This window comes from Trichosurus vulpecula, chromosome 7, assembly GCF_011100635.1.
Source record: "Trichosurus vulpecula isolate mTriVul1 chromosome 7, mTriVul1.pri, whole genome shotgun sequence".
NCBI lineage: Eukaryota > Metazoa > Chordata > Mammalia > Diprotodontia > Phalangeridae > Trichosurus > Trichosurus vulpecula.
Window position 1 is genome coordinate 151,246,854 of NC_050579.1, and position 27,654 is coordinate 151,274,507.

At 37.8% G+C, this 27,654-nt stretch overlaps 1 protein-coding gene and 1 non-coding gene across 2 annotated transcripts in view; one reads left to right on the plus strand and one right to left on the minus strand.

The window, feature by feature from the left end:
* Nucleotides 1–529: 529 nt before the first annotated feature.
* Nucleotides 530–636, minus strand: LOC118858903. Its single transcript, XR_005011020.1, has one exon. It is a non-coding gene; the product is annotated as a U6 spliceosomal RNA (small nuclear RNA).
* Nucleotides 637–12,802: 12,166 nt separating this feature from the next.
* The window catches only part of HDAC2 (histone deacetylase 2), a 56,771-nt gene continuing 41,919 nt past the window's right edge, over nucleotides 12,803–27,654 (plus strand). The window contains exon 1 of the mRNA XM_036767760.1: nucleotides 12,803–13,152. Within this exon, the coding sequence (XP_036623655.1) occupies nucleotides 13,101–13,152 (52 nt within the window). The 5' untranslated portion in view covers nucleotides 12,803–13,100. The remainder of the gene's footprint in view (nucleotides 13,153–27,654) is intronic.

Genomic DNA, 27,654 nt, shown 5'->3' on the forward strand with positions numbered 1-27,654 from the left:
ATAGATGCCAAAATAAAATTCCTAAAACACAGAGGATTGAAATGAATGAGTGAATGAATAAAAAAGCATTGATTAAGCATCTAATATGTGCTAGGTACTGGGGTTATAAATATAAAAATGAACTAGTCTTCATCCTCAAGGAACTCACCTTCTAGTAGAGGCAGACAATACATTTAGGAAGTGTTGGACAGGAAAGGGAGTTTAGGTTTGGGGAGCCACACCAACAGTGAATGGAGTCCATTGCCTTTCCAGAAACAATGGTAATGGTAATTTAATTACTTTGTAAAATAATATTTTACTTTTTCCCAATTACATATAAAGACAATTTTTAACATTCATTTCTTTAAAAATTTTGAGTTCCAACTTCTTTCCCTCCCTCCTTCTCTCCCTACCCTTCTCCCTCCTTCAGACAGTAAGCAATTTGATATAGGTTATAGGTTATATATGTGCAATCATGCAAAACATATTTCCACATTAGTCATGTTGTAAAAGAAGACATGGTCCCCCCAAAACCACCAAAAACCATGAAAAAAATACGAAATGCTTCACGAATTTGCTTGTCATCCTTGCATGGGGGCCATACTAATCTTCTCTGTATCATTCCAATTTTAATATATGTGTTGCCAAAGCAAGCACAATTTGACTACTTTTGCCAGAGCAAGAGATAGAAAGGTCTACCTGGCTGACAGACCACTCTGGGCAATTCAGAAACAGAGGAGCTTGCCTCTGTTGAATCAATTTACAGTATTCTTGATACATATCCTTGTTAAATATCCTTCCTCTATGACTAAGTAAATCACTTTTTGTTAACTGTTGAATGACCTGTGAGTTTCTCATTTTATTCCAATGTTGGGCTTAAAACTGAGGCAGGCCCATCCCAGAACTATGGGATAGGGAGCACTGTACCCAGCAGCAGAATAGATAGCATGACATTCAGTGGTAGATGGATGTGAAGCCTCGTTTGAGGCCAGTTAGATAGTGTAGTAGATGATTTGTTACTTGTCCACTCACTCATCAGGACGACTCCTGTCCAGGGCAGAGTGCTATACTAATTCCTCTTCCCCACCCTCAGCTGTTAGTTCTGCTGCTTTCTTGTCTCTATGTAAGGGTTGAGAGAAAACTCTGGGACTGACCTCCTTTGATGAGCAGTAACAAAGAAGGGGCTCTGATCCACAATAATAAAACAACTATTCCCCAATTGATGAGATATAATGAAAATGATGACAGATAGTGTCCCAAATAAAGGCTCTCTACTCTACAAGCTCATCAAATTGATGAGGCCCCTGATGAATGAATGAATAAATGAATGAATGAATGAATGAAAAGCATTTATTAAATGCTTACTATGTGCCAAGCACAATGATAAGGGCAGGGGGGGGGGGGGTGTTACAAATACAAGTCTATTTTTGTCATTGCCTTGCCTGAAGCCATGACTGCTACCCCTGCTTTTCTTTTCTTTTCAGTTGGACCGAGGCATAACAGATTTTGCTACAGCACCATATTTTAACTCAACGGAGGCTTTATGTTTCAAGTGTGTTTCTTATTAACAATATGTTATTAGAGTCTATTTTCTAATCCATTCTACTCTCCTCTTCCATTTATGGGTGAATTCATCCCATTTCACACTCACAGTTACGATCATTAATTGTGTATGTTCCTCCATTGTATTGTTTTATACTTTTTCCTCTCTTTGCTCCCTGCTTCCTCTTTACAAGGAGATAGTCATGGGACAGGAGTGTGCTTAGCACTAATGCTCTGTGCCTAATGTCATCAGCTTCTGCCTTCCCTGGTCCCTTCCCAGCAAAACAAATATAAAAAAAAGGAAGACATCCCCTGCCAACCCCTATAGATGAAATCACAGATCCACGAAGTGCTGAAGTAAGTAGAAGAGACTAACAGAGGTACTAAAGTTAGCCAATGATTTCAAGAGGCAGCCTGGTGGCACAATGATAAAGTGCTGAACTTGGAGTCAGGAAGACCTGAATTCAAATTTTGCCTTGGATACTTAAAGGAATACCTAGATTTACTGTGATTTGCAAATACTATGTTGTTGTTTTTGTTTTACAAATTGAAGGTTTGTGGCAACCCTGCATCAAGCCAAGTCTATCAGCACCGTTTTTCCAACCGCATGTGCTCAAATGATATCTCTGGGTCACATTTTGGTAATTCTTGAAATGTTTCAATTTTTTTCATTATTTTTATATGTGTTATGGTGCTCTGTGATCAGTGATCTTTGATGTCACTATTATAATTGTTTTGGGGTGCCAAGAACCACACCTAACATGGTGAAGTTAACTGATAAATGTCCTATTTTCTGATTGCTCCACCAACCTGCAGCTCCTCTGATCTCTCCCTCTCCTCCCTTCTCCCTCACTTAAATCCAATTCACTTGCAAGTCATGGCACCTGATTTCATGATCCTCTTGGAGAGCTAAGGACAAACAACAACAACCCTCCCCTTGAGTCTCTCTAGTCCCTAAAACACAATATTGAAATTAGACCAGTTAATAACCCTACAATGGCTTCTAAGTGTTCAAGTGAAAGAAAGAGTCACACCATCTCTCACTTTAGATCAAAAGCTAGAAATGATTAAACTTTGTGAGGAAGGCATGTTGAAAGCCCAAAAGCTAGGCCGTCACCCTGATTAGTTGGCAGCCATTAATATCAGGCAAAATCCTCCACCAGCAAAAAGATTGTGACTCACTGAAGATTCAGATGACGGCAAGCATTTTTAACAATAAAGTGGTTTTTTTTTTCAATTAAGGTATATACATTGTTTTTTTAGACATAATACTATTACACACCTAATAGACTATATTATAATGTAAGCATAACTTTCTTTTTTAAATTTTTTTTAAATTTTAGACAAATACTAAAACTTATATGCATAATAAGAAAATAAAAAGAAACATTATAAACTTAAATAAAAAATTAGAAAAGAAAAAACATGTCATGTGCACAGCAGAACTTAGGAGAAGACTCAAAATATATAGCAATAACTTATTTCAAGAAAGCCTTTATATTAAATACTGTGTGTTAAGTTGAAAGTTGTCCAATTTTTGCTTTCTTTTAGGTTTTCTTTTGTTCTCTGCTGCACACTTTTTTGCTTTGTTCTTTTTCCCCCTTCCTCCCCCCACCTGCCACCACAAGGCTACAATTGAGCATGGATATATTTATATATGTGTGTGTGTGTGTGTGTGTGTGTGTGTGTGTGTGTGTGTGTGTGTGTATGTATGTGTATACGTATATATACACACATATATATGTATACACATATACATATACATATATACATACATATACAAATGTAAACATATCCTTTCCCTAAGAGATTCTGCTCCTAATCTTATTTTTATGTTTTTGCATATCTCTTTTTTCCTATCTCTCCTAACTCCTCTACTTTACTTCTACCTGCTACCTTACCCTCCTATTACTTAACCTACTCCCACTCTAGGAATCCTTCCCTTATCTTCCCATTGCCGTAAATCTAAACACTTTTTTGTATGCTTCTTTGACCTATTCCAACCCCCTTTCCTCTAAAGCTCCTTCCCTTATCCTCCCATTCCCCTAAATCTAAACACCCTTCTATACCTTCCTTTTAACCTATTCCTTCACCCTCCCCTCTAAAGTTCCTTCCTTTATCCTTTCCCCACTCCCTATCCCCTTGGAGTTTTATTTTTTTTTTTAATTTAGAAAACTTTTATACACTTCTAGATGTATATTTAATTTCCCCGCTTAAACCCATTCCCAATGAAACCCAGAGCAGCCCCCCTCCCCCATCTAATTCCTCTGTATTGGTTCTTCCTATTGCACCTCATTTGTATGAGCTAATGACTCTTTTAGCTGTTTGTGAACAGTTTTATTTTTTATAGCCATATCATACTCAGGTCTACCCCAATCTTTCTTATAAGCTACCTAATTAATAGTAACAATCTTAGACATAGATTTCACATTTTCCATACATAAAAGGTAAACATTCTATCCTTATTTAGTCCCTTATGCTTGGTCATTGGTATGTACCTTGTATTTCTCTTGGCTCTTATATGTCAAATATTATACTGCATTCATTTTCTTTTAACAGAGTCCTGAATGTCTGACAGTTGATCAAATGCCCATTTTTTTTCTATTCAAAATTATCTTTAGCTTTGCCGGGTATGATATTTTCAACTGAAGGCCCAGTTCTTTTGCTCTTCCATATATAGTATTCTAAGACCTGCCATCTTTTACTGTCACCAGTGCTAGGTCTTCTGTGATTCTAATGATGGTACCATCATATGTAAATTTTTTTTCTTCTTGTTTGTAATATTTTGTCCTTTATGTGGGGGTTTCTGAATGTAACTATAATATTCCTGTGAGTTTTCCTTGTGGGATCTCTTTCAGGTGGTGATCAGTGGATCTTTTCTATTTCTACTTGTTCTAATGCTTCAGTACAATTATCTTTATTTCTTATATTATTGTATCAAGATTCTTTTTTTTATTAGAACTTTCTGGTAGTCCAATTATTTTCACGTTTTCTCTTTTTCATCTGTTCTCTAGATCCATTGTTTTTCTTTTGAGATGTTTCACTTTCTCTTCCTCTTTCAGCTAGGAACGCTGAGGGTCTTCCCTTCCCAGATTGATTTTTTTGTTTTGTTTTGTTTTGATTAAAGGGGCCATCTCTTGATTAACTTCTTAAAGAGGCCTATTCACTAAATGGGCGTTACCTCACTCAAAGTGAGAACCTGAAAAGTCTGTAAGGGTTAGGGTGTCTCAATGAATCCTGAGCCATCTCCAGTCATCCTAGTGAATATCAGGCCACTGGACCCAGATGGCCCTGGAGGAGAAAGTGAGGCTGATGACCTTGCACAGCAAATCAAAGTGAACTGCAAGTCATGTCATCATTTTCCTGATGTCATGGTCCTCTTCAAGAACGAAGCACAAACACCACCACCACCATAACAACAACATTCTCTTCTATTTTTTCATTCTTTATATTTCTTCATCTCTTATAACTTTGCTGGCTTCCCCTTGCCCAATTCTGATTTTCAAGGAGTCATTTTCTTCCTTAAGATTCTGGATCTCCTTTTCTAATTGGTTGACTTTCTTGTCATAATCTTGTTTTTCTTGTATTATTCTCATTTTTCTTTTTAATTTTTCCTCAGTCTCTCTCATTTGATTTTTAAAATCTTTTTTAAGTTCTTCAATGGATTCTTTCTGGGTAGGTAACAATTTGACATTACTCTTTGGGGTAGAAGAGGGTTTCTTTGCTTCAGTATCCTCCTCTGAAGATGAACCCTGGTCTTCTCTATTCCCGTAGCAGTTCTCTATGGCTGGATTCTTTCTCCTTTGCCTGTGCATTTGTGTGTGTGTGTGTGTGACAATTTAGTTTTTATAATCACCTCTAGTCCTGGGGTATGGGGGATGGTACCTCTGGCCTCTGATCCTCTTCAGTTCTCCCCTCTGACCTTGAACTCAAACCAAGACGTCCAGTCTCCTCTAAGTGCCCAAAGCCAAGTGGCATCCCACCCCACTGCTTCTGCACTCACCACGCGTGTGCTGGTTCCTTCTCACCTCTGCTGCTCCATGAAGCACAGCTAGGTCTGGCATTCCTGATCAGCAGAGGCTCCCTTGATCTTCCCCAGGTCAGATGTCCAACTCCCCTCACTATGGGGGGGATGGGGTGGGGAAGGAGTTCCTATGACTAGGTGGAGGTAGCCTCCCAAACCAGCTGCCCCAATGGGGTTTAAACTATGGGAGCCCCCTTGAACTCCCCTTGAATCTTCCCACTAGATGAGGTGCTTGCCTGAGGCCTAAGCCTTTCATTATTGCTAGGCCCAAATCTCTAGGCTAGGTTACTCTTAATGTAGCCTAGCCCTCCATTGTCTGGTTAGTTTCCACCCTTGATCCTATCAAAGTGTCAATGCCCAAATCTGTTACCCTTAAACTGTTCTAGTCCTACATTGTCGGTTATTTCCAGGTAGCCTTCAGCTACTTCCCACCGTTAATTCCATTCTCTTGGTTCCTGGAGTCTGACCTCATCCCAGTCCCATCAAGCTCCTCCTTAGACTCCTCCTCAAGACTCTCCTTAAACCCCTCCTCCCATCACCCCGGGACCACGTAGATCCCTCCCACAATCTTTGTGTATATAAGTTTCATCTTGCGGCCATGAAGGTGCTCAGATTCAATCCACCTCAGATGGAATCTGGCCGCTTGTGAAAACAAGCGTCACAAATGGTGAGATTTCTTAAGACAACCCATTATGGTCAATCTGTAATAAACTTTGTTTCTTTTTGGCTGTGAGAAGGCTTGAGTAGAATTCATTCAGCAAGACCAAATGCACTCCTAAAAACATAAACTCTAAACTCATCACCCCCAGGGCTTGTGGCTTGAGGCTTGTTGTTCAAGCTGACCCTAGTTTACTCTTCACAAGGAGGAAATCTAGTCCTGGGATTTTTCTTCTGGTCTCCTCCTATTGTCCCAAGATGACCCCGTTCTGCCCCTACTCTTATTTGTTTTCACAGCTCTATGTTCTCCCAGAGAAACTATTTTTTCTCTTTTGTGGAAGAAAATCTTGAGAGCTTGGAATTTTCTGACCTGCTCTGCCATTTCCCCAGAATCTCCTCCAACATAACTTTTTATATGTACTAGGAAACCAAAAAATTCATTTGATTCACTTTATTGTGGTAGTCGGAACTGAGCCTGTAATATCTCTGAGGTGTGCTTGTACTACTTATGTTATCTTGGACAAGTCACTCTCAACCTTAGTTTCCTAATCTGTAAAGTGGAGATAAGAATAGTATCTACTTCACAAGGTTTTAGTGAGAATCAAATGCAATGAAAGCACTTTGCAAACTTTAAAGTATATAGTATATAGCATATATACTATATAAAGTATAAAGTAGCTACTATAATTATTTATAGTTCTTGTCATCACAGAATAAGAATTAGAGAGTCATCATCTTAGATCTCAGAAGCCACTCAGTCCTACCTAGAACAGAAAATCTTATCTATAACGTCTCTAGAAACAGTAATTCAGACTCCAAAACCTTCCAGTGATGGTGAACTCAATGACTTTCAAGGCACTGTGGCAAGACTTACTGACATGGAATGTAAAGGAGGAAAAAAATATATATCTATATATTATATATATAATATATATTATATATATAATATATATCTATATATTATATATAATATATATGTAAATACGTACACAGATACATATATACATAAGGATCTATAGATATCCCTTGAGAAGGACAAGGTGGTAAAATTCCTTGAAACCCATGGACAAAAATTTGTGTTTGATCATTGATAGTTGCTGGAGAGACATATAATGTAGTCAAATGAATAAAATAATTGGACAGCTTCTACTTCACTTTGAAGCTTTTTGGTCATTAGACACTTAAAATTTTTTTAATTAGATTTTTTATTTTTAGTTTATGACACTTAGTTCTACACATTCTTGAGTTTCAAATTTTCTTTCCTTCCCTCCCTCCCTCCCTGCCAAGATGGCATGCAGTCTGATATAGATTCTATATAAACCTTTGCACTAAACTTATTTACACAATAGTCAAGTTGCAAAGAAGAATTATGACCAATGGAATGAATCATGAAAGAGAAGGAACAAAACCAAAAAAGAAGAGGAAAAAAAAGAGAGCTAATAATTTGTCTCAATCTGCATTCAGACTCCATAATTCTTTCTCTGGATGTAGATAGCTCTCTTCATCATGAGTCCTTTGGAGCTGTCTTCGAGCCTTGTATTGCTGAGGAGAGCCAAGTCTATCAAAGTTAGTCATCACAGAATCAATATGTCTGGGGTTGTGTACGATGTTCTCCTGGTTCTGCTCCTCTCACTCAGAATCATATCATGTAGGTCTTTCCAGGTTATTATGAAGTCTGTATCTTCCTCATTTCTTATAGCGCTATAGTATTCCATTACATTCATATACCACAACTTGTTCAGCCATTCCCCAATTGATGGGCATCCCCTTGATTTCCAATTCTCTGCCACCACAAAAAGAGCTACTATAAATATTTTTGTACATACAGGTCAGCACTTAAAATTTTTAAGCCTCAAGTTTAGATCCTAATAGTGATGGGTTGCTTGAGTGCCTATGCGTGGATCCTAATTCTAACATCACATTTCTCCTTAGCCTTTGTTTGGGTGCCTGTTCCTGGACCCCAATTCTAAAACCATATGCAGCTCTAAAATCACATCTTTCCCTAGCCTCAAAAAACTGTCCAGGCAGTTTCTCTCCAGTTCAAGGGCAGCATGCCCTAGCAAAATACTTTTTCTCTCCTTCTGACACAGTAGCCAGCTGCACCAAAGAGTTTATTAGTTTAAGACTCCCTGTGTATGTGCTAAACTGGATGTGTACTGGGTCATAACGGTATTTACTACTTATTGATGGAGGCAGCCTGGATTATTTCCAGTCGGCCCTGACCTTAGTTGACTTAGTGACATTTTAGGCCTAAAACCACACCTCCATTTAGCCCCTCCTTGGGCTATTTCGCAGTGAACTCTGGGTAAAATGCCTGCACAGTAAATACTAAATGTGTATGTTCCTTTAAGAACTAACCACTCCTTAACCACTCCCTAATCCTACCCCAAAACAACTAATTAAAATATTTGGCACATGTTTTACCATAAAATATCCTATATAAACTATACCTGTATCCCCTTTTAGATTGCAGGTTCCTTAAGAACTCTTGCCTGCTGTAAAGCATAACAATAAACTTTTGCCAACTTGACTTAAAGATTGCTTGGGTTCACGAATTCATTCTAGGCGACCTTGCCCTGGGAACTTTAGTTTTGGGGTTCCTGAAGCCCTGGGTTTCTCCCTCAACAATAGCACTATAATCTTTGATTGTTGGAGTTGTTCAAATCCTGTGAATTACCATATGGCACGCACTGCCATGTAAAAGCAAGCACCATGATTTTGGGGAGATTAGAATTAAGCCTGAGGCTATTTTACTTTGGGGCAACACCCTAGTGTCAATCCTTGTAATTTACCTAGCATTTCCCTACTATATTTCCTATGGTGTTGCCACATTCACATTAGACCAAGAAAAGAGACCTAACAAAGGAAAACATGTTTATTTGAAGAATTATTTTATACAAATAAAAAATGGAGTGACTCTACAACATACATGTTGTTAGTGCCCCCTATAAATTACATTAGATTTCTTTTTACGTGTTTTGTACTTATTTGTATGCAAATCCTTCCTCCCCTAACCCCCATTAGAATGGAATCTCCTTGAGGATTTTCATTTTTGCCTTTAGACAGTTCCTGGCATACAGTAGTTGCTCAATAATTGCTGTTAGCATTGAATTGAATTGAACTGAATTATGACCAGAGCCAAGTTTTTAGAGCAAGTACAGTTATTAAATTCATATTAAATGTAGAGAGTCCTTACAAAGACAGACCCAGATCCAAATTTAAATAGGGTTCTCCAAAGGAAAGAATCTGAAGGTACTTTGTATATTGACAGATAAGGCAACTGAGTTTTGGAAAAACAGAATTAGTTGCATAAAGTTGGAGGCAATTTTCAATTATTTAGGGAAAGAGTATCATTTGTGATTTGTCCTTTTGATGATTTTATTCTTTTGAATGTTTGTTATTTTACTGGGTAAAAATGGAATCATTTTGCTGCTAGTTACTCTGATAAAAGGTTTGGTTGTAGATTTTTAAAATTGTGGCCTCTCCATTTTTAATGCTTTTCATTCATCCATGTTATTTTATTTATTAATAACAATAATCAATTTGCTCTTTTAAAAATATTTTTTTGTTAAGTTCAGAATTTTTAAAGATATAGAAAGTGCTTAGTAAACGTATGTTGAATTGATTTAAATTCTCCACATATGGCCATGATCTTTTTCTTAGACTATTTCTTAAGCTTTGGGGCTTTTACACGTGGCACATTTCCAGCTATCTTTTGGCTATAAGCATCCAAAATTAAAAAATGAGTTATGAATACATTTTTATTAGTGTATTTTAAGTATGTGCCCCACTATTATCATCAACACTATGTATAGTTTGAAAAGTATATACCGTAAGTGTTTATGGGAAAAGTTTTGTTACTATTGGTCTCATGATGCCATCTCAGTAAATGCCTTTGCTTTGAAAAAAAGATTAATTGGGAAGAGAAGTTATCTGTTAAAATTTATGTGTCCTCTAAGAATAGATGAATATGAAGAATTCAGAGAAGCATGGAAAGATATATGAACTGATAAGCCAGAAAAACAATATTCATGACAATGTAAATGGAAAAATGACAACAAAAGCCTCTTGAATTTTATATATTTGTAATGACCAAACTTGGCCCCAGAGAAGATGTGTGAAAATTAATCTCCCTCCTTTCCTTGTAAAAGTAGGGAACTATGTGTGTGGAATATTACATATGTCAGAAGAGATTGATGGTTTGGCTGGTTTTGAAGAAGTGCTTTTATTCCTCTTTCTTTTTTATTCTTTATTACAAAGAATGGCTCTCTGGGGATGGGAGATAGATGGGATATGTTCAGAAATAAAGCTCTTGTAAAAACAAAAGATTTTTAAAGTTACTCATCATGCGGTACACTTGGGGTAGTGTCAGTGGTAATAGTGGGGCACGTACTTAAAGTATATCAGTAGAAAAATTTACTCATAACTCAATTTTAATTTTCAATGTTTATGGCCTTAAGATAATGGTAATGAACTAATTATAAAGGCCCCAAAGCTTAAGAAATAGTCTAAGAAAAAGATCACAACCACACTCATGTAACAACAATGTGCCTAGTAGCTGCTGCTGAGGTGTAAGACCAAACAAGACCAGCAACAAGAGCTGCCAGCACAGGTTCTTTGATCTGCTTTTCTAAGGAAAGCAACTTTAAGGGGTTAACAATCTCACTTTAATCAAACATACATATATCATTCACTTAGTTCAGGGGAAAAAGCCAGCACCCTGAACTTCAGAGCAAATACAAATAGAAATTACAAACAGAAAATATCAACAGATCAAATAACACAATTCAACAGACAGGCTTTGTCTGATCAAGATATCACATACATAATTACCAAAAAGAGAAGCACTGACATCTTGGTTTTTACAAAGGGGGTGGGGGCTCTTAACAACAGCTACTCAGAGTCTCCACACCAACACTCTTCTAGTAAGAGAGCCCCAGACAAAATGCTAGCCTTTTTAGGCCTTAAGGGTTCACACCTAATCAGCAAAGGCTGTGAGCCTGGGGCTTAGTACCTATTTAGCAAAAGGGGATGGTGCCGGGGGTTAGCACCTAGTAAGACTTAACCAAAGGCACTTGATTACTTTAGCATTCTGAAAAAGAAAACAGTAAAAAAGTCCCACCATGATTTTCTCTCTCTTTTTGCCTTTTTTTGTTGGCAAGGCAATTGGGGTTAAGTGACTTGCCCAAGGTCACACAGCTAGTACATGTGTCAAGTGGGATTTGAACTCAGGTACTCCTGACTCCAGGGCTGGTGCTCTACTCACTGTGCCACCTAGCTGCCCCCCACCATAATTAATATTACAAGTCATCAATCAGTACATCACTGTAGTCATGTAGCAAGACAAGTGATTCAGAGGGATGACAGCCATTTGAGTCTTAGGGAAGGTATTATCTCCTCCTCGTTCACGTTGGAATATATACATACACACTGAAGACATTGTTGATGAATCTTGAGAAGATATAATACTGCCTGCAGCCATCCCAGTAATCAGACTCAGGAAGGCACAGAAATCTATCTCAAATCCACTTATCCATTTATGGATCATATACTATATTCAGGGCTCTGTGCTAGATGCTGATGGACATTTTGTTTTCTTTTCTTGAAATAACTGACTCTTGGGGAAGAACCTAAACTTCCAACCAATTTAGCCGTTTTCTTACCAGAAGCTAACAAATTTAGGATTTATGAGAGAAAATGCAAATGAGCCAATTGAATGCATTATTTTACTTTTCTCTTTAGAGGAGGAACCTACAGACCTGGCAGGTCTTAGCACATGGTTTTGCACATGGTGAGCACTAAGCGTTTGCTGAATTAAGAAGCTCTGGAAATAGAATAGCTTAAGCATCCAAAAAACATCTTCTCTATCAAGTAACTTTATTTCTTAGGGGAGGAAGTGGGGAGGGGGTGGGGGTAGAAGGAAGAAGGGGGTGGGGGAGGAAGGGCTGTGTCGAGGTGAGTGAGCAGCGGCACGTATGAACTCGCAAATGTATTCATAATTTGATTATTTTTAAATGAGCCAGTGAGAAGTTCTGGGTCAACGACAGCAAAGATGGTGACTAGTAATAGAGGACTAAGAGGAGGGAAGCTCAGGCAAAAGGGAAGCGCAGCCGCACCGGGAAGAGAAAAGCAGTGGTCTCTTCCAGCCCCCCCCCCCCCCCCCCATTTCTCCCCTCTAGCGTAGAACACGTGGTTTGACCCAGGCGGGTACACTGGTGGGGACAGAGAAGCAGGAGGGAGGCGTAGGTGGACGCAGAGTCTCGGTGGCTGATGCTTCGGTTGGGAACGGATGAACGCATAACTGCGCAGGCGCGGAGTGGGCGCTACCATTTAGCCCTCGCTGAAAAAAGAGGGGAATACAAGCAGCAGCTAGGAATATTTAGTTGTTAGATAAACCTATATTCCCATTTTGCCTTCTCATTTCCTTTTATTTATTTTTATTTTCTTTATCTGTAAGGAGACAGCCTATATAGGGGGCTTTTGCCGCCAAATATCGAAAGCTCTTTTGCGCTACTTCTCCCCTAGCAGGCACAATGCGCACGTCCCCGCCTCCCCACGCTCCCGAGAGGTGGTGGCAAGTCTCCCCCACCCCCTAGTGTCGCGAGTTGGCGCTGCTTCCTCCGCGACTCCACTTGTCGGCCCCCTCTGCCGGGCGGTGCCGATTCCCCCTCCCGTCACCCCTCCCTCCTTCCCTCCCTCCCTCTTTCCTTCCCTGCCTGCCCGCCTGTAGCGCCCCCGTGGCCGCCGCCACCACCACCACCACCACCGCCGTCCCAGCGCAGGCCATCCTCTGTTCCCTGCGCGCTTCCAGCTTGCCGCGGAGGCGGCAGCGGCGGCTGCAGAAGCCCAGGATCCCAGAGTTAGCAACGACAGCCGCGGCGGCGGCAACGGGGAGCCCATGGCGTACAGTCAGGGAGGCGGCAAGAAGAAAGTCTGCTACTACTATGATGGTAAAAGAGGCCGACCCTCAGCGGGAGGGGGGGGGCACGCTAATGGGGCTTCAGGCCCCCCCTTTCACTCTCCCTCCACCTTGCACTCAACCTTGGCCTTCCCTTTCCTCCCTCCCCAGGTGGGGGGGCGGGGAGGAGGAGAGCCTGAAATTGGGATGGGTCATCCCCTCCTGCTGTGAGGGGTGGTCGCCCGTCTCCCTCCCTCCCCCCGGCCCCGCCTCCGCCGAGTTTGCAGGCGGGAAAATGGGCATCTCTCCTTTTCCCCACCTACCCAACCATCCCCATCCTCCTCCCCAAAAGTCACCACCCCCTGGGGAGCCCGCCCAGGCTTCTTTGGGGTTGGGGTAATGGCGAATAAGGCCCGCCCTTCACTCACACTTGCATGCGTGAGGAGGAGAGTTGGGGGGGAGGACAACGAGAAGTGCATCCTATTTCCACCGCCACCCGCGAAATAATGGTTTTTAAGTCTATGTGGGAGACGTTCTCAGTTTACACAAAGCGGTGCATCCCCCTAGAGCCCGAGCCCCGCCTTCTCTCCCCTTCCCCCCATCAGCCCCTTCCTCTTTTCCCTCCCCGCACTCTCTCCTCCTCCCATTCCCCCTCCTTCTGGCTCCTTCTCTTACCCATCTTTAATGCATCCATTGCAGAAGGTGGAAGAGAGTTTTCCTCAAATCGTAAGATCAGGCTAGGATTACATACATCAGATATTCGTGTTAAGGAATGATCTTTTTCCTTAGCCCTTTGTCCGTGCGGTTCATGGAGCCCCACGTTCTCAGGGCCAATTGGGATAAAAAAGGCCCCTTCTTCTACCTCGGCTTCAATGTCATCGTTCTTTGGCGATTAAAGCCAAGGGTTTTTAGCCAAGGATTTTTACGGACTTTGAGAATTTCAGTGTAGTGATTAATTAGAATTAAGAGGAACAAGAGGTGGCTGGGGAACGTGGAGGTATTTGTTGCTACTTGTGTTTGGAAATCAGACCTGACGGGGCCTGGCCCTGGTGAAGCCTCTGTCTGTCTCAGCAGTGCCAAGTTAGACGTGGTTGCCGCCCACTTCTTTGTTGCTCTTTGTTCAGTAAGGGGTGTGTGTGTTGGGGGGCGGGGGGGGGGGGGGGAGAAGCGTTGTGCGAAAGCCCCTGGTTTTAAGAGTTTTTAATACCCCTTTGGAACCTTTGGTATAGGTAGAATTAGAATCCTGGTGAAGGAAGCGTTCAGCAGCAATTCAGAAGTGATGTATGATTGCAGGTAGTTGAGTATTTCAAGGATCTGGGTATTTGCTGCACTGGTAACATGTTTGCAATCCTTCTGCATCTTGTTAGAGGTTCTTCAGAAATTGATGTGGCTGAAAAACTCACCCTGTGGTCAACATGGTGAAGAGCTTCTACTAACACCTTTTTCCCCCTTAAGTGTAGTGGGACTTGATAGCATTTGTGCTGCACTAGGGAACCCTGAAGTTATCTCACAGCACAATGAGGCATCAGAGTAGGACCTGAGTGTGGAGAGGGTGCAAATATTTTCAAAGTTAGTGGAACAAATTATATTAGAGGAAAAAATCCCATATTCTGATGTGCCTTTGAAACTTTGTATGAAATTAACTCAAAAGCTCCCCTTTATAAGCCAACCTTTTCCTAAATTTAATATGGTATCTTTTGGAAGGGACCTTATAAGTCATCTATCTCAACATGGACTCATAGTCGTACCAAAAAAGATGTTGATGATTTACCTTTGGCCGTTTTTTAAGCAATACCACATCTTCCTAATGAAAATGACATAACTTGACATAATTTTTCTTATGCCTGTTTTATGAACCAAAAAAATGACCTTTTATCAAATGATGCAAAATTTTATGGGGATTTTATTTTGTGGCTATGAGAATAAAACAACATAGCTTTGTCTTTGCTAGAAATATACTTTCTGGGAGAGTTAATTATTTACTCTAAATTGTTTAAAAGTTATATATGGGACTTAAGGTGTCTTAGTAAGACTTATTCACTTTTTGTACGTGTTTTGGGGTGCTATAAAATCTTTTGGTTTTTTTTTAACCAAAATAGACTTCGATTATTTATATTAGCAAGTGATTCTTTTTATTTAAATATAGTTTTAGAGCATTCTTTTTTAAATTGATGTTGTAAGGGCAGGTTTGAAGGGATCAGGGAAACCTGATCCAGAGAACACTTCAAACAGCTGTTAGTTGGTCTTGGCAGTGAATTGTGGGCTCTGAATGGAGTAAGCCAGACTGCAGTTTTTCTTCTGATCTTAGTAACATCTGTGGTATCCAAGGGAGAAACTTAGTCTCTTCTTTTCCCTGGTAGCACTCTCTCTTTATAACTTAGCATATTTGTGTACCTAATGTATCCCTTTTAGTAGATTGTAAATTTGGGACTGTCTTTTTTTATTATTATTTTTGTATCACCAGACTGCATGTATTAAGTTTTTTAAATAAATATTAGAACTGAGTTGACCCTACTAGAGCTCTGAAGATTTTGGGTTATGGTGGCTACTACTACGTGGTAAATATATCCAGTCTTTTTGTTCGTAGTAGGACAAGTAGTTCTGGGTGAAATGATGGAATAGAAACAATGAGAATAGCAATAGAAGTTGACTTTGTCAGCTTTTTTTTTATTGTGGAGCACTTTAATTAGTTATTTTACCGTGCTAAGGACTGCCATCAAAGTTTTTAGGGACGTATTCTGAAAATCATTGGAGTAAATGCTTTGTGTAACACTGGTCTCTCCTCTCTTCCCCCAATCTGACACCATCTTACTTTTTTTCCAGCCTTATCAAATTCCTCCAGACACTTTAGTCAACCAAACCCAACTACTCCCTGTCCCAGAAGAAACTCCTGCTTTTTTGCTTCTTCAGTTAATGGAACCACCAAGAGCATCATCTCCTTTTCACCTGTTTTACTATGAATTCTGTTTTAAAAGAACAGCACTCCGATGCCTTTCCTTAGAAGGGCTTGCCCTCTACCCATCTGTCCTCAGCTAGTATTTTTGTTTTGTACTTCTGAAATTGATTTATTGTGTATCACACAGTTAACTGTTTTATCTAAACTTTGCCTCATTGTCTAGCATGAAAAGCATAGCTATGAATGCAGTGGATGCTCAATAAATGTTTGACTTGAATTGATTTACTTCTCATCTTTTTAATCTATGTTCTTAACTTGGCTACCTTTAACTACCTTAATATATAAGTAAATTATATATTACTTCCCTTATTCTGCATTCTAGTTAAACCGGTCTACTTATTGTCCCTCAAGACATTCCATCATACACCATCTCCCTGCCTTTGCAAAGACTGATCCAAATTATTCTCTGTCCTCCCTTCCAACTTTTAGAATCTTTAGATTTTTCAAAGCCCACCCCAAGAGCCAGCTCCTACATGAAACTTTTCCTGACTCCCCCCACCTCCCCATTACCTTGTATTTATTTGCATGTCCCTGTTGTTTCCTCCAAAACATTTAAGATTCTGTACAGCAAGGACTGATTTTAGCTATGTGCCAATGTTGCCACATAGTAGACACTTAGTAAGTGCTTAATAGCTGATTGATTTTCTTTAGAGTACTGTATTTAGATAAGCATTTACTGCCACCAATTTTGAATTTTATCTTTGAAAAAGAGTTGGGTCCCTCTTGTATTTTTGAGCCTTTTTTCGCTAACAGTTTGGCAGTGATGTCTTTGAGTTTGATAACTTCATTATATTTATAATGTTTATTAGCTTTATTATGTTTATAGTCATTAGCATTAATTAATAGTCTTAATCCCTCTCCTGTACATGGCGCTGAGATCTGTGCAATAAATATAAATGTTTTCCATATCTTCAAGAATTACAGTTAGAATAATATATGTAAGGGAAGGATTTTTACCAAACCTCAAAGACCACAGGTAATTGAAATATGTGTCCCTCAGAAAGAATCTTAAATCTGACAAATTTTGCTCAAGTCAATAAGCATTTATTAAGTGCCTCCTCTATGACAGGCCACTATCCTCTTAGAAAATATTTTCATGTCTTTTCTTCACTTTTTTGGTGGCCTTTTAATTTCATCCTCTTCATTTTAAAACTTAGAAGGACAAAGTAGTAGGAGAGAGAAGAAAGAAAAATAAAAACGGGATACTCACAGAGCATAAAAATGACCATCTTAGCCACAAGTTTCATTAACTGAGTGAATATTTGAGCACCTACTGTGTGCAAGACTAACATCGTAAGAGCTACTTTCAATAACAATTTTCCAAATTAATTTGGCCACAAAACACTTAATGAGCTTGAGATCTGTTGATGGAACCCTGAATGCCATCTCAGAGAATCTTTGAGCATGGAATACCTCTTGGATGAAGGAGAATTAATTAAATTTAGTGATGAAATAAAAGTCATAGAATATCGTAAAATGAATATTTTTGTGTGTGCATAATTTTAGAGGCAGAATAATGTTCTAAATTTAGAGCCAGAAGACTTGAGATTAAATTTTCGTCTTTCTACTTAACTAGATGTGGGACCTTTAGCTCCCTGTGATTCAGTTTCTTAATCTCTTAAATGGAGTTCATCTCTGAGTTACCTTCCAGCTCCAAATCTATAAAATCTAATATTTTATAGTGGATAATATAGCTATTGTCATTTTTCTACCTAGAACCCTTATTGACATCATATGGAATGAGTCTTTTGAATAGTTTATGAAACACTTATCTAAAGATAATAAGCAGTTTAACAGGAGTTTGAGATGAAAAAAAGCAAGGGAATTCTGGAAAAAAACAGAAGCCTCAGATAGCTTATTAGTATGTGTGTAAATATATACACATACATATGTGTGTGGTTGGGGCGGGGGGTGGGGAGGATGTTCCAAAAGATGTAGTGCTTAAAACTGCGCTAAGACTTTTGGGACATCCTGTATAATAGCTGTATACTGGAGATGAGACAACTTGCTGTATTTAAAATTATATTTACTGTGAGAGTTTAAACTTTTTCAGTTGGTACAAAATTATTATTCATTTTTATCATCTTCCACTGTCATCATTACTTAAATTTACTGCCTAATGGGGCATGTCCTCTTTATAAGCCAGTCAGAGAAATAAAAGTACTTAATTTTGCTCATACTGAATATTAATACTGAGTCTTTTATTTTAAAAAAATTCTCCTTCCCACTGCCCCCTTCAATAGAAGAGTAAAACAAACAAAAAATACCCCCACAATAAATATACATAGTCCAGCAAAACGAATTCCCACATTGTTTATGTGAACAAATATAGCTGTATCTGTCTGTGTTTTAAGCTTGTTACTTTTGTTAGGAAGAGTAGGTGATTTCATTTTAATCCTCTGGTTTATCATTACATTAATGAGAGTTTTAAATTCCAAAGTCTTTTGAAGTTGTTGTTTTTTTTTCCTATTACATTGTCATTTTATAAATTATTCTCCTAGTTCTGTTCACTTCACTCCCTATCATATCCTAGCGGTCTTTCCAGTATACTTTACAAGTGTCCATTTCATCATGTCTTGCAGCACTATAATCTATTACATTTACATACCACAGTTTGTTTATCCATTCCTAAATTGAAGATCACCATCTTAGTTTCCAGTTCTTTGCCTCCACAAAAAACTCCTATAAATATTTTTATATCAATCCTTTAATCTCTTTGGGGAAAAGCCTCATAGTGGTATAGTTGGGTCAGAGGGTATGGGTAGTTTAGTAACTTTTTGGACATAGTTCCAGATTGCGTTTCACAGATTCACCAGGAGTGCCGTAATGTACTTAATTTCCCCTGTCATCTTCGCCCGTCTGATGGGTGTGAGGTAGAACTTCAAGTCGTTTTAATTTGATTTGTTTATTAATTACTTGGATCTCTTTTATATGATTAATTGATAACCCTTGAAGAATGGCTCTTAGTCTTATAAAATTTAATCAATTCTTTTTATATATTGGAAATGAGAACATCACATAAACTTAGTAACTTAGTACAAGGATTTTTTCCCATATTAACTGTTTCTCTTTCTAATTTTAACTACATTAGATTTGTTTATATAAAACCCTTTGATTTATGGAATCAGAATTGTTCATTTTATTTTCTGTGATCCTTTCTTCTGTATTGCTTGTTTAGGCATGACCTCTTCCTCTGTCCATAGATATGTTCCTTCCTTCAATTTGGTTACAATGTCACCTTTTATGTCTAAATCATGTATCCATTTGGAGTTTATCTTGGTGTGAGTGTTGATCTCTACCCAGTTTTACTAAGTACTTTTCCCAACAGGTTTAGTCAAATAGTCCATACCCTATTAATTAATGTTGAGTTTATTGAACAGTTAACTCTATTCTCTTACTTCTTTGTGTTGTATACCTAATCTGTTCCACCGATTATCCTTTCTATTTTTAACCAGTACCAAATTGTTTGAGTAACTAAGTCTTCATAGTTTAATTTAGATCTGATACTAACAGATCCCCCTTTCCCACTTTTTTTCATTATTGCCCTTGAAATTCTTGATCTTTTGTTCCTCCATATGGATTTCATTATTTTTTTCTACCTCAGTAAAATAATCCTATGGTATGTTGGTAGTTTGAATCAATTAATTTTGGTAGTGTCGTCATTTTATTAAATTGACTGGACCTACTCATGAACAATTGCTATTTCTTATTTAGGTCTGTCTGTATTCTGCAAAATGTTATATCTTGGTAGATATATTACCAAGTATTTTGTATGAGATTACCTACCTTTGACTTAATATAAACAATGATTTTTTTTGGTGAGAAACATGACCTGTATTGGGATGAATATGGTGTAAAGCATCAAGTGAACAGTCTAGTGTACACGGCAGTATTCTATTTCCCAAAGCACTTTCCTGGACCTTCGGTCTTTTCTCCCTCTACTTCTCTTGCCAGTCTCATCAACTCTTATGGATCTGATGTTTCTCTTTATGCTGATGATCCTCAAATCTATTTATCCAGCACTAACCTCTCATTTGACCTCCATTCTCACATCGCTAGTTACCAATTGGACAACTCAAACTGAATGTCCCATAGACTTCTTAAACACAACATGCCCAGTCTTTCTCCCTGAATTTTACCCCCTTTATACTTTCTTATCTTCCATATTACCACTGAGGGTGCCACCAGTCACACAGGCTCAAAACATAGATGTCATCCTTGACTTGTTCTCATTTTAGCTTTTTGTTTCTTCCCCTGCCTCTCACACATGCACATGCACGTGCATATACACCCATATCCACTCTGTTGCCACATCTATTGATTCTGTTTTCCCATCTATGTCTTTTTCTCTGCTTTGATACTGCCACCACCCTAGTCCAGGCCCTCATCGTCTCATAACTTGGACCCTATTGCATTAGCTTTCTTCCTGCCTCAGGTGTCTCCTCATTGTGTTTTATTCTCTACTCATCTGTCAAAGTGATCTTACTAAAACAAGTCTGACCATGTCACCTCAAATTTATCCTGTATTTATTTTATATGTATATAGCTGTTGGTATGTTTTCCCTTTAGATGGTGAGTTCCCTGAAGTCAGGTACCATTTTTGCTTTTCTTTGTATCTCAGATACTTAAGCTTGGTATTTAATAAATCCTTGTAGTTAATAAGTGTTTAATAAATATTTGTTGATGTGCTCTCATGGATATTCAAGGCTTCTAAATCCATGGTAAAGCAGTTATAGGGATATGTGCCATGGTTAAATTTATTTATGATGGATTTTAAATTATTTTTATTATATATTACTTTCATGAGGATCCAGGTAAAACTCTGAAAGTTCCGTTATATCACTAATTAATATAAATCATAACCTTTTACACCTAAGGGGTGGGGGGGATTGTTACGAGTTGCTGTGGTTAAAACAACAATTGATGACCAACTATGTGGTCCTGACTCTGAATTAGGCTCATGCTTGGCAACTGCTACCTTGGACCAAGGCATGAACAGTTACTGTGATATAACCTTTAAGAATCCAGGGTCACCTGTAATCCACCATGGGGCATCTAGGAGAACTTAGGTGGAAGAGAATTCATTGATTTAGGATCCAGTTAAATAGCTCCAAACATTTAGACATCATTTTGACATGATGTGGAAAGCCAAATAACAGAAAAGGCAAATCACTTTTCTGAACACTCAAAATTGAACTGTTTTGCGTATCTTATAAGAATAAAAGTTTTTTCTAGAGGGCAGAACCAATATGTGGGAGTTGCCAAAAGGCATTTTTAGCAACGTTATGTAAGGAGAAACTTTCAAAAAGTGATGAAGCATACGGACTGATGGGGCTGTGCAATCAAACACTTGTTGGCAGTTTTATTGTGAGGAGTCTTACTCAGGCACTGGCTTGACTATATAACCTCTAAGGTCCCTTCTAACTGATAAATACTAAATATTTTGTATTTTTATAGTGCTTTGCATTCTTTCTCAGCAGTTAAATATATCTGATTATGGAGAACATTTTTAAGCATGGTCTACTAGAAAACCATTTGTCAGAAGTCTTGTTTAGGTGATTTTTTCTGAGTTAGATTAGGTGGGCTCTAACATCCTAACTTATAGCCTGTGGTTATAGTTCTTGCACAATGCTAATTTTGAGGGAGATTTTTTTCTGTTACTTGAGTTCTTGTTTCCTAACTAATTTTCAGAGGATGGGAAGGTGACAGGAGAGGGGACTTCATAGTATTTCAAAATTTTAAGTTAATCTAGCAAGGCAGTAGAATTTTGAGATATCTTTGTCTCCTCTCCCCACTCTCAGATACCTTAACTACTTTTCTCTTTGTTCTCCTCAAAAAGCAATCTAAATTGTCATACCACTGAGGGGAGGAAAAGTGGTTTTTGAAAGATTAAGAACGGTATAGTCTTTCCTACTTGTTCCTTTTGCATCCTTAACCTTTTAAATCTTTTAGGCAGTTTTAAGTGGAAGGTGACAGCTTCATGAGGGAATCCCTCTATAATTTGATCACTAATATTCTTGTGATGTTTTCTTTTAATGGAAAATTAAGTCCTCTATTCAGTGTGTTACTTGTACATAATGTTTGCATAATAAATATTTGTTGAGTAGGGAATTGAGGAAATATCTTAAATTAGTGTTTGTAGATGTTTTATTATTGTATATTTCAGTTGTCGTGGACCTCAGGTGTTAATAGTAGAGGTCATGGAAATGGGAAAATACAAGGATTATTAATATGTAATCATAACATTTCAAAACCGTTGTTGGTCTTTCATTTCGAAGTGGACCAAGATGATGTCTTCCTTGGCTTGTGAGTGAATTGGATTTAAGTGAAGTGAAGTAGAGTTATGCAGATTTGTCAGCCTCACTCTCTTCCTGAGTCATCCAAGTCCAGCAGCAGGACACTGAATGGAAACTTAGAGATCATGTATCACTGAGCCCTGGAAGTTCTTTACCCATTCTCTAAATATTCATATTTGGAACCAGTTTGATAGTGAGGTTAACTCTAACTTGTTGCTCTCTGACAATTAGGATACATTGTTTGATAGCATTCCAACTGTATCCCCTTTGCTTATAGAATGAGGTTACTGTTTGATTGAACTGACATTTCAGGATTCACTGAATATTTGCCTTTCTAAATACCACTTTGCTGCTTAAAGTACAATCATAACAGATCTCTAGATAATTTTTGAATTGTGGCTAATACAGCAGTGAATGGAGTACTATTACCCTTTTGTTTTCATAGAAGATACCTTTGCTTTCATAACAGTAAATTAGAGGCTTGCCAGTCCCTGTTGATGGCACCTGGAAAATAGAAGTTGCTAGTCTTTAATCCAAACAGTACCAAAATGCCTATTTTCATCATTTTCAGAAGAGAATTTCAAAGCTAGAAAAATAAAAAAACAAGTATTAACATACTCAAGGTGCTTTATCTCAAAAGTTGGCTGAAGCTTGAAGTTTTAGTTAACCATGAATACTTAATATCAAATAATGTGTTAATGACTTTGCAAATCTTAAGATGCTATATAAATGTTTATTATTAATTTTGGAAATATCCCTGCAATTTAAAAAATGGATAGTTGTCTTCAAGTAACTATTTTGATGACCATGGTAGAGAAACAAAAAAAATCTTTTTTACCAGAATTTTCATGAAAATATTTTATAACTAAGACATTTCAAAAGGCTTTTCTATGTTGAAGGTGGATAGATGTCTCTCAAGAAGCGTTCAATAGCTAACTATACTATTGAACCATAAAACTTCAATCCATTGAGAATAGTTGAGCAACTTGTAACAAGATCACATACCTATCATGTAACAAAATCATAAGCAGTTCATTTGTATAATTTCTTCGTTTCACATTAAGAAGTATCTTTTCATCCATTTACTTAATAATTTGAAAGAAATAGGTAGCCCAGACGCTACTAAACAAAATAAAGGTAGTATTTCTAAAACTATTAAAACTACTTTCTATGAAATGTACATGATATGTTAAGAAATTAAAATACAAAGGCAGCATGACAGCCTTGGAATCAGAAAGACTGCATGTAAGGCTACTGACAAAAATTGAAACAGATAGCAGAGCCATGACCTGGGCAGGTCACCCAAAGTCTCTGAGCCTGTAAGATGCAAAATGGTCATTGATTTGCATTAGTAGAAGGTGTTTTCTTATACCAGGAGCCCCCAAACCAATGAAAATACAAGTCCCAAACAAAAGAAAAGATATTCAATAATAGCAGCTCTGGTATGAGAGTATAAGAAGCAAAGAATGTATGCTTAAAAGATGCACAAAAATAGCTTATGGAATGTTAAGTTTCTCACTGAATTGGAAAAGTTAAATGAACTACAATCGTATTACTTATTGTTGCCATTCATTACAGAAATTTTGAATAACCTGAATTTGTAAAATGTAATATAGTAGATAAAAATGACTGATGTTTAAAAATAGGCTTTTTTTGGTTAAAAAATTTAACAATGTAAAAATATGTCAACTTTGATTTAATCTCAAATAGATCATCACAAGAATGAGCATGAATATTTGAGACAATATGTACTTTTAAAAAATTTCATTTATTTTTTATTTTTAACATTTAAAAAATTTTGAGTTCCAAATTCTCTGGAGGGAGAATCTCTCTCCCCTGCACACTGAGAAGGTAAGCAATATGATACCCATTACACATGTGAAATCAGGCAAAACAAGCCATGTCACAAAAAAAGGCAAGAAACATTTTTAAAAAGTTATACTTCAATATGCACTCATAGTTCATCAGTACTGTCTCTGGAGGTAGATAGCAGTTTTCATCCTTAGTCCTTCCAGATTGTCTTGGATCATCCTATTGATCAGAGTAGCATAAAGCAGCTAGGTGGTGCAGCGGATAGAGCTCCAGGCCTACAGTCAGGAAGACCTGAACTCAAATTTGGCATCAGATACTTATTAGTCTTGTGACCCTGGGCAAGTCTGTTAACCCTGTTTGTCTCAGTTTCCTCATCTGTAAAATGAGCTGGAGAAGGAAATGGCAAGCCACTCCAATAGCTTTGCCAGAAAAACCCCAAATGGGGTCATGAAGAGGGGTGGGACACAACTAAACAACAAGTCTTTCACAGTCAATCATTATTACAATATTGCTGTTAACTGTGTACAATGATATCCTGGTTCTGCTCACTTCAGTTTGCATCAGTTCATGTAGGTCTTCCCAGGTTTTTCTAAACCATCCCTCTAGTCAATTCTTACAGCACGGTAGTTTCCAGTCACAGTGATAAGCCACAATATTTTTAGCCATTCCACAATTGATAAATGTCCTTTTAATTTCTAGTTCTTTAGCCACCACAAAAAAGAGCTGCTATAAATTTTTTTGTATGTATAGATAATTTTTCTTTTTCTTGGATCTCTTTGAGATACAGACCTCATATAACGTATGAACGGACCTGTTTTCTGGTTCCTAGACACCCTCATCCACTTGACAGAGATGTGGACATTAAGCAGTATCCTTCGGTAATAATCAGGACTATAGATGAATTATTCAAGTGTAGCATGTTTCATCATGAATCATATCAGATTGTGGCGGGTCATTGTATTGATTAGAGTTACTAAGTCTGTCACAGTTGATTTTCTTTACATTATTGATGTGACTGTCTAGATTGTTTTCCTGATTCTGCTCACTTCATTTTGCCTAAGTTTCTGCAGGTCTTCCCAGGTTTTTCTTACACCGTTCCCTTCATTATTGCTTAGAGCACTGTAGTATTCTATAACATTCATATACCACATAACTTGTTCAGCCATTCCCTAATTGATGATGGGCATTGCCTCAGTTTCTAATTCGTTGTCACCGCAAGAAGAGCCGCTGTAAATATTGTTTGTGCGTATGAGTTTTTTCTTCTTTTAGTGGGGGAGGAAGGAAGGGGGAATGGAAATCTCTTTTGGGTATAATCCTAGTAGCAGTATCACTACATCTGAAGTTAATACACTACTTAATAGCTTCTTGGGCATAGTTCCAAATTGTTTTTTAAAATGATTGTACTACTTCTCAGTTTCACTAACAGTGCATTAGTGTTTCTGTTCTACATCCCCTTCAGCATTTCTCATTTTCTTTTTTTTGTTGTCTTATCCAATCTGATGGGTATGAAATGGTACCTGAGTCATTTTAATTTGTACCTCTCTATTAATGATTTAGAGCCTTTTTCTCATTTGGCAGTTGCTAGCTTATATTACTTCCCCTGCCTATTCATATCCCTTGTCCATTTATCAATTGAGGGGTGACTCTTATTCTTACAAATTTGACCCAGTTCCCTATATATTTTAAAAATAAGATCTTTATCAGAAAAACTTGCTACAAAGATACTACCACCAAACTGTCTTCCCCTCCCCGTTGCTTTTCTTCTCATTTTAGCTACTTTGGTTTTGTTTGTGCAAAATCTTAAATTTCTTATTAATCAAGATTTTTTATTTTATCTTCCATGAACCTCATTATCCCTTGTTTGGACATAAACCCTCCCCCTGTTCATTAGTCTGATATGTAATTTCTTCCTTGCTTCTGTAATTTACTTATGATATTATCCTCTGTGTCTAAATCTTGTGCTCATTTTGAGCTTATTTTGGTATAAAATGTGAGATGTTGGTCAGTGCCTTGTTTCTATCAGACTACTTTACAGTTTTCTTATAGGTTTTGTCAGGCGGTGATTTCTTGCCCTGGGATCTTTGGGTTTATCAATCATTAGGTTACTGTGTTCATTTAATATCTGACATGCCTAATCTGTTCCATTGATCAGCCTCTCTATTTCTTATTCAGTACCAAATTGTTGTGATGATTATAGCTTTGTAGTTAATTTGAATTCCTGTACTACAAGGCCCTCTTTCTTCCAGTTTTTTAAAATTAATTCCTTTGATGTTCTTGATCTTCTGTTTCTCTAGGTGAGTTTTGTTATTTTGCTTCTAGCTCTATAAAGTAATTCTTTGGTGGTTTAATTATTGGTGTGGCACTTAATAAGCAAATTCAATTAGATAGTATTGTCATTTTATTATATTGGCTCAGCCTACTCATAAGCACTTCATATTTCTCCAGTTATTTGTGTCTGTCTTTATTTGTGTGAAAAGTGTTTTGTAATGGTGTTTATTTAGTTCCAGTGTGTGTGTTGAGAAGTAGACTCCCAAGTATTTTATGCGGTTAAACAGTTATTTTAAAGGGAATTTTTCTGTCTCTGCTGGATTTTGTTGGTACAGTGGTACACAAATGCCGGTGATTTATGTGGAGTTATTTTATCTCCTGCAACTTTGCTGAAGTTGTTAATTGCTTCAGTTAGCTTTTTAGTTGATTTTAGGGTTTCCTAGGTAAGCCATCATATCATCTGCCAAGAGTGATAGTTTTGTTTCCTCAGTGGCTACACTTATTTAATTTCTTTTTATTGTCTTACTGCTATAGCTAGCTTTTCTAATATAATACTGAAAAGTAGTGGTGATGTAATCCTTGCTTCACAACCCTGCTTGTCTTGGAAAGGCCCTTGACCAGTAATGCTTGCTCTTGATTTTAGACAGGTGCCACATATCATTTAAGAAAGCTCCTGTTAGTCTTATGTTTGAAATAATAATAGGATTTTTGTTTATGTTATTAATGTGGTTGTTTAGATTCATCCTGGTCATAGTATATGATCTTTGTGATATTTTTGCTGCAATCTCCTTGCTAGTATTTTATGTATTTATGTATGTATTTATTTTACTCTTTTAAAACATCTTTAAAAAAAAAAACAAGAAACCTCTTCTAAGAATTCTTGTTGGGCTTATATCTAATCTGCATTTTTCTTTGAGGCTCTGCTTGTAGATATTTTCAGGTCATTGTCTTCTCCTGTGTTTGTGTCCCTTGAGCTTCCCTGTCACCATGGTAGCTCTTTATGGTTGCCCATCTCTTTTTTTGTTTGCTCATTTTTGACTTCAGACTTTATATTAGTGTTGGGCTCTGTTCACTTCTAGGGGGATGTCTGGCTTGAGCTTTTGTTTTTTTATGTTCTTCTGCTGTTTTCACAACTCAGCCTAGGGGCCTGCAAGGTTTTGGTGGTTCAAAGGTGATGTGATCTGGAGAGAAGTGTGTTTACTGCCCTCCTGGCCTGAGTTCT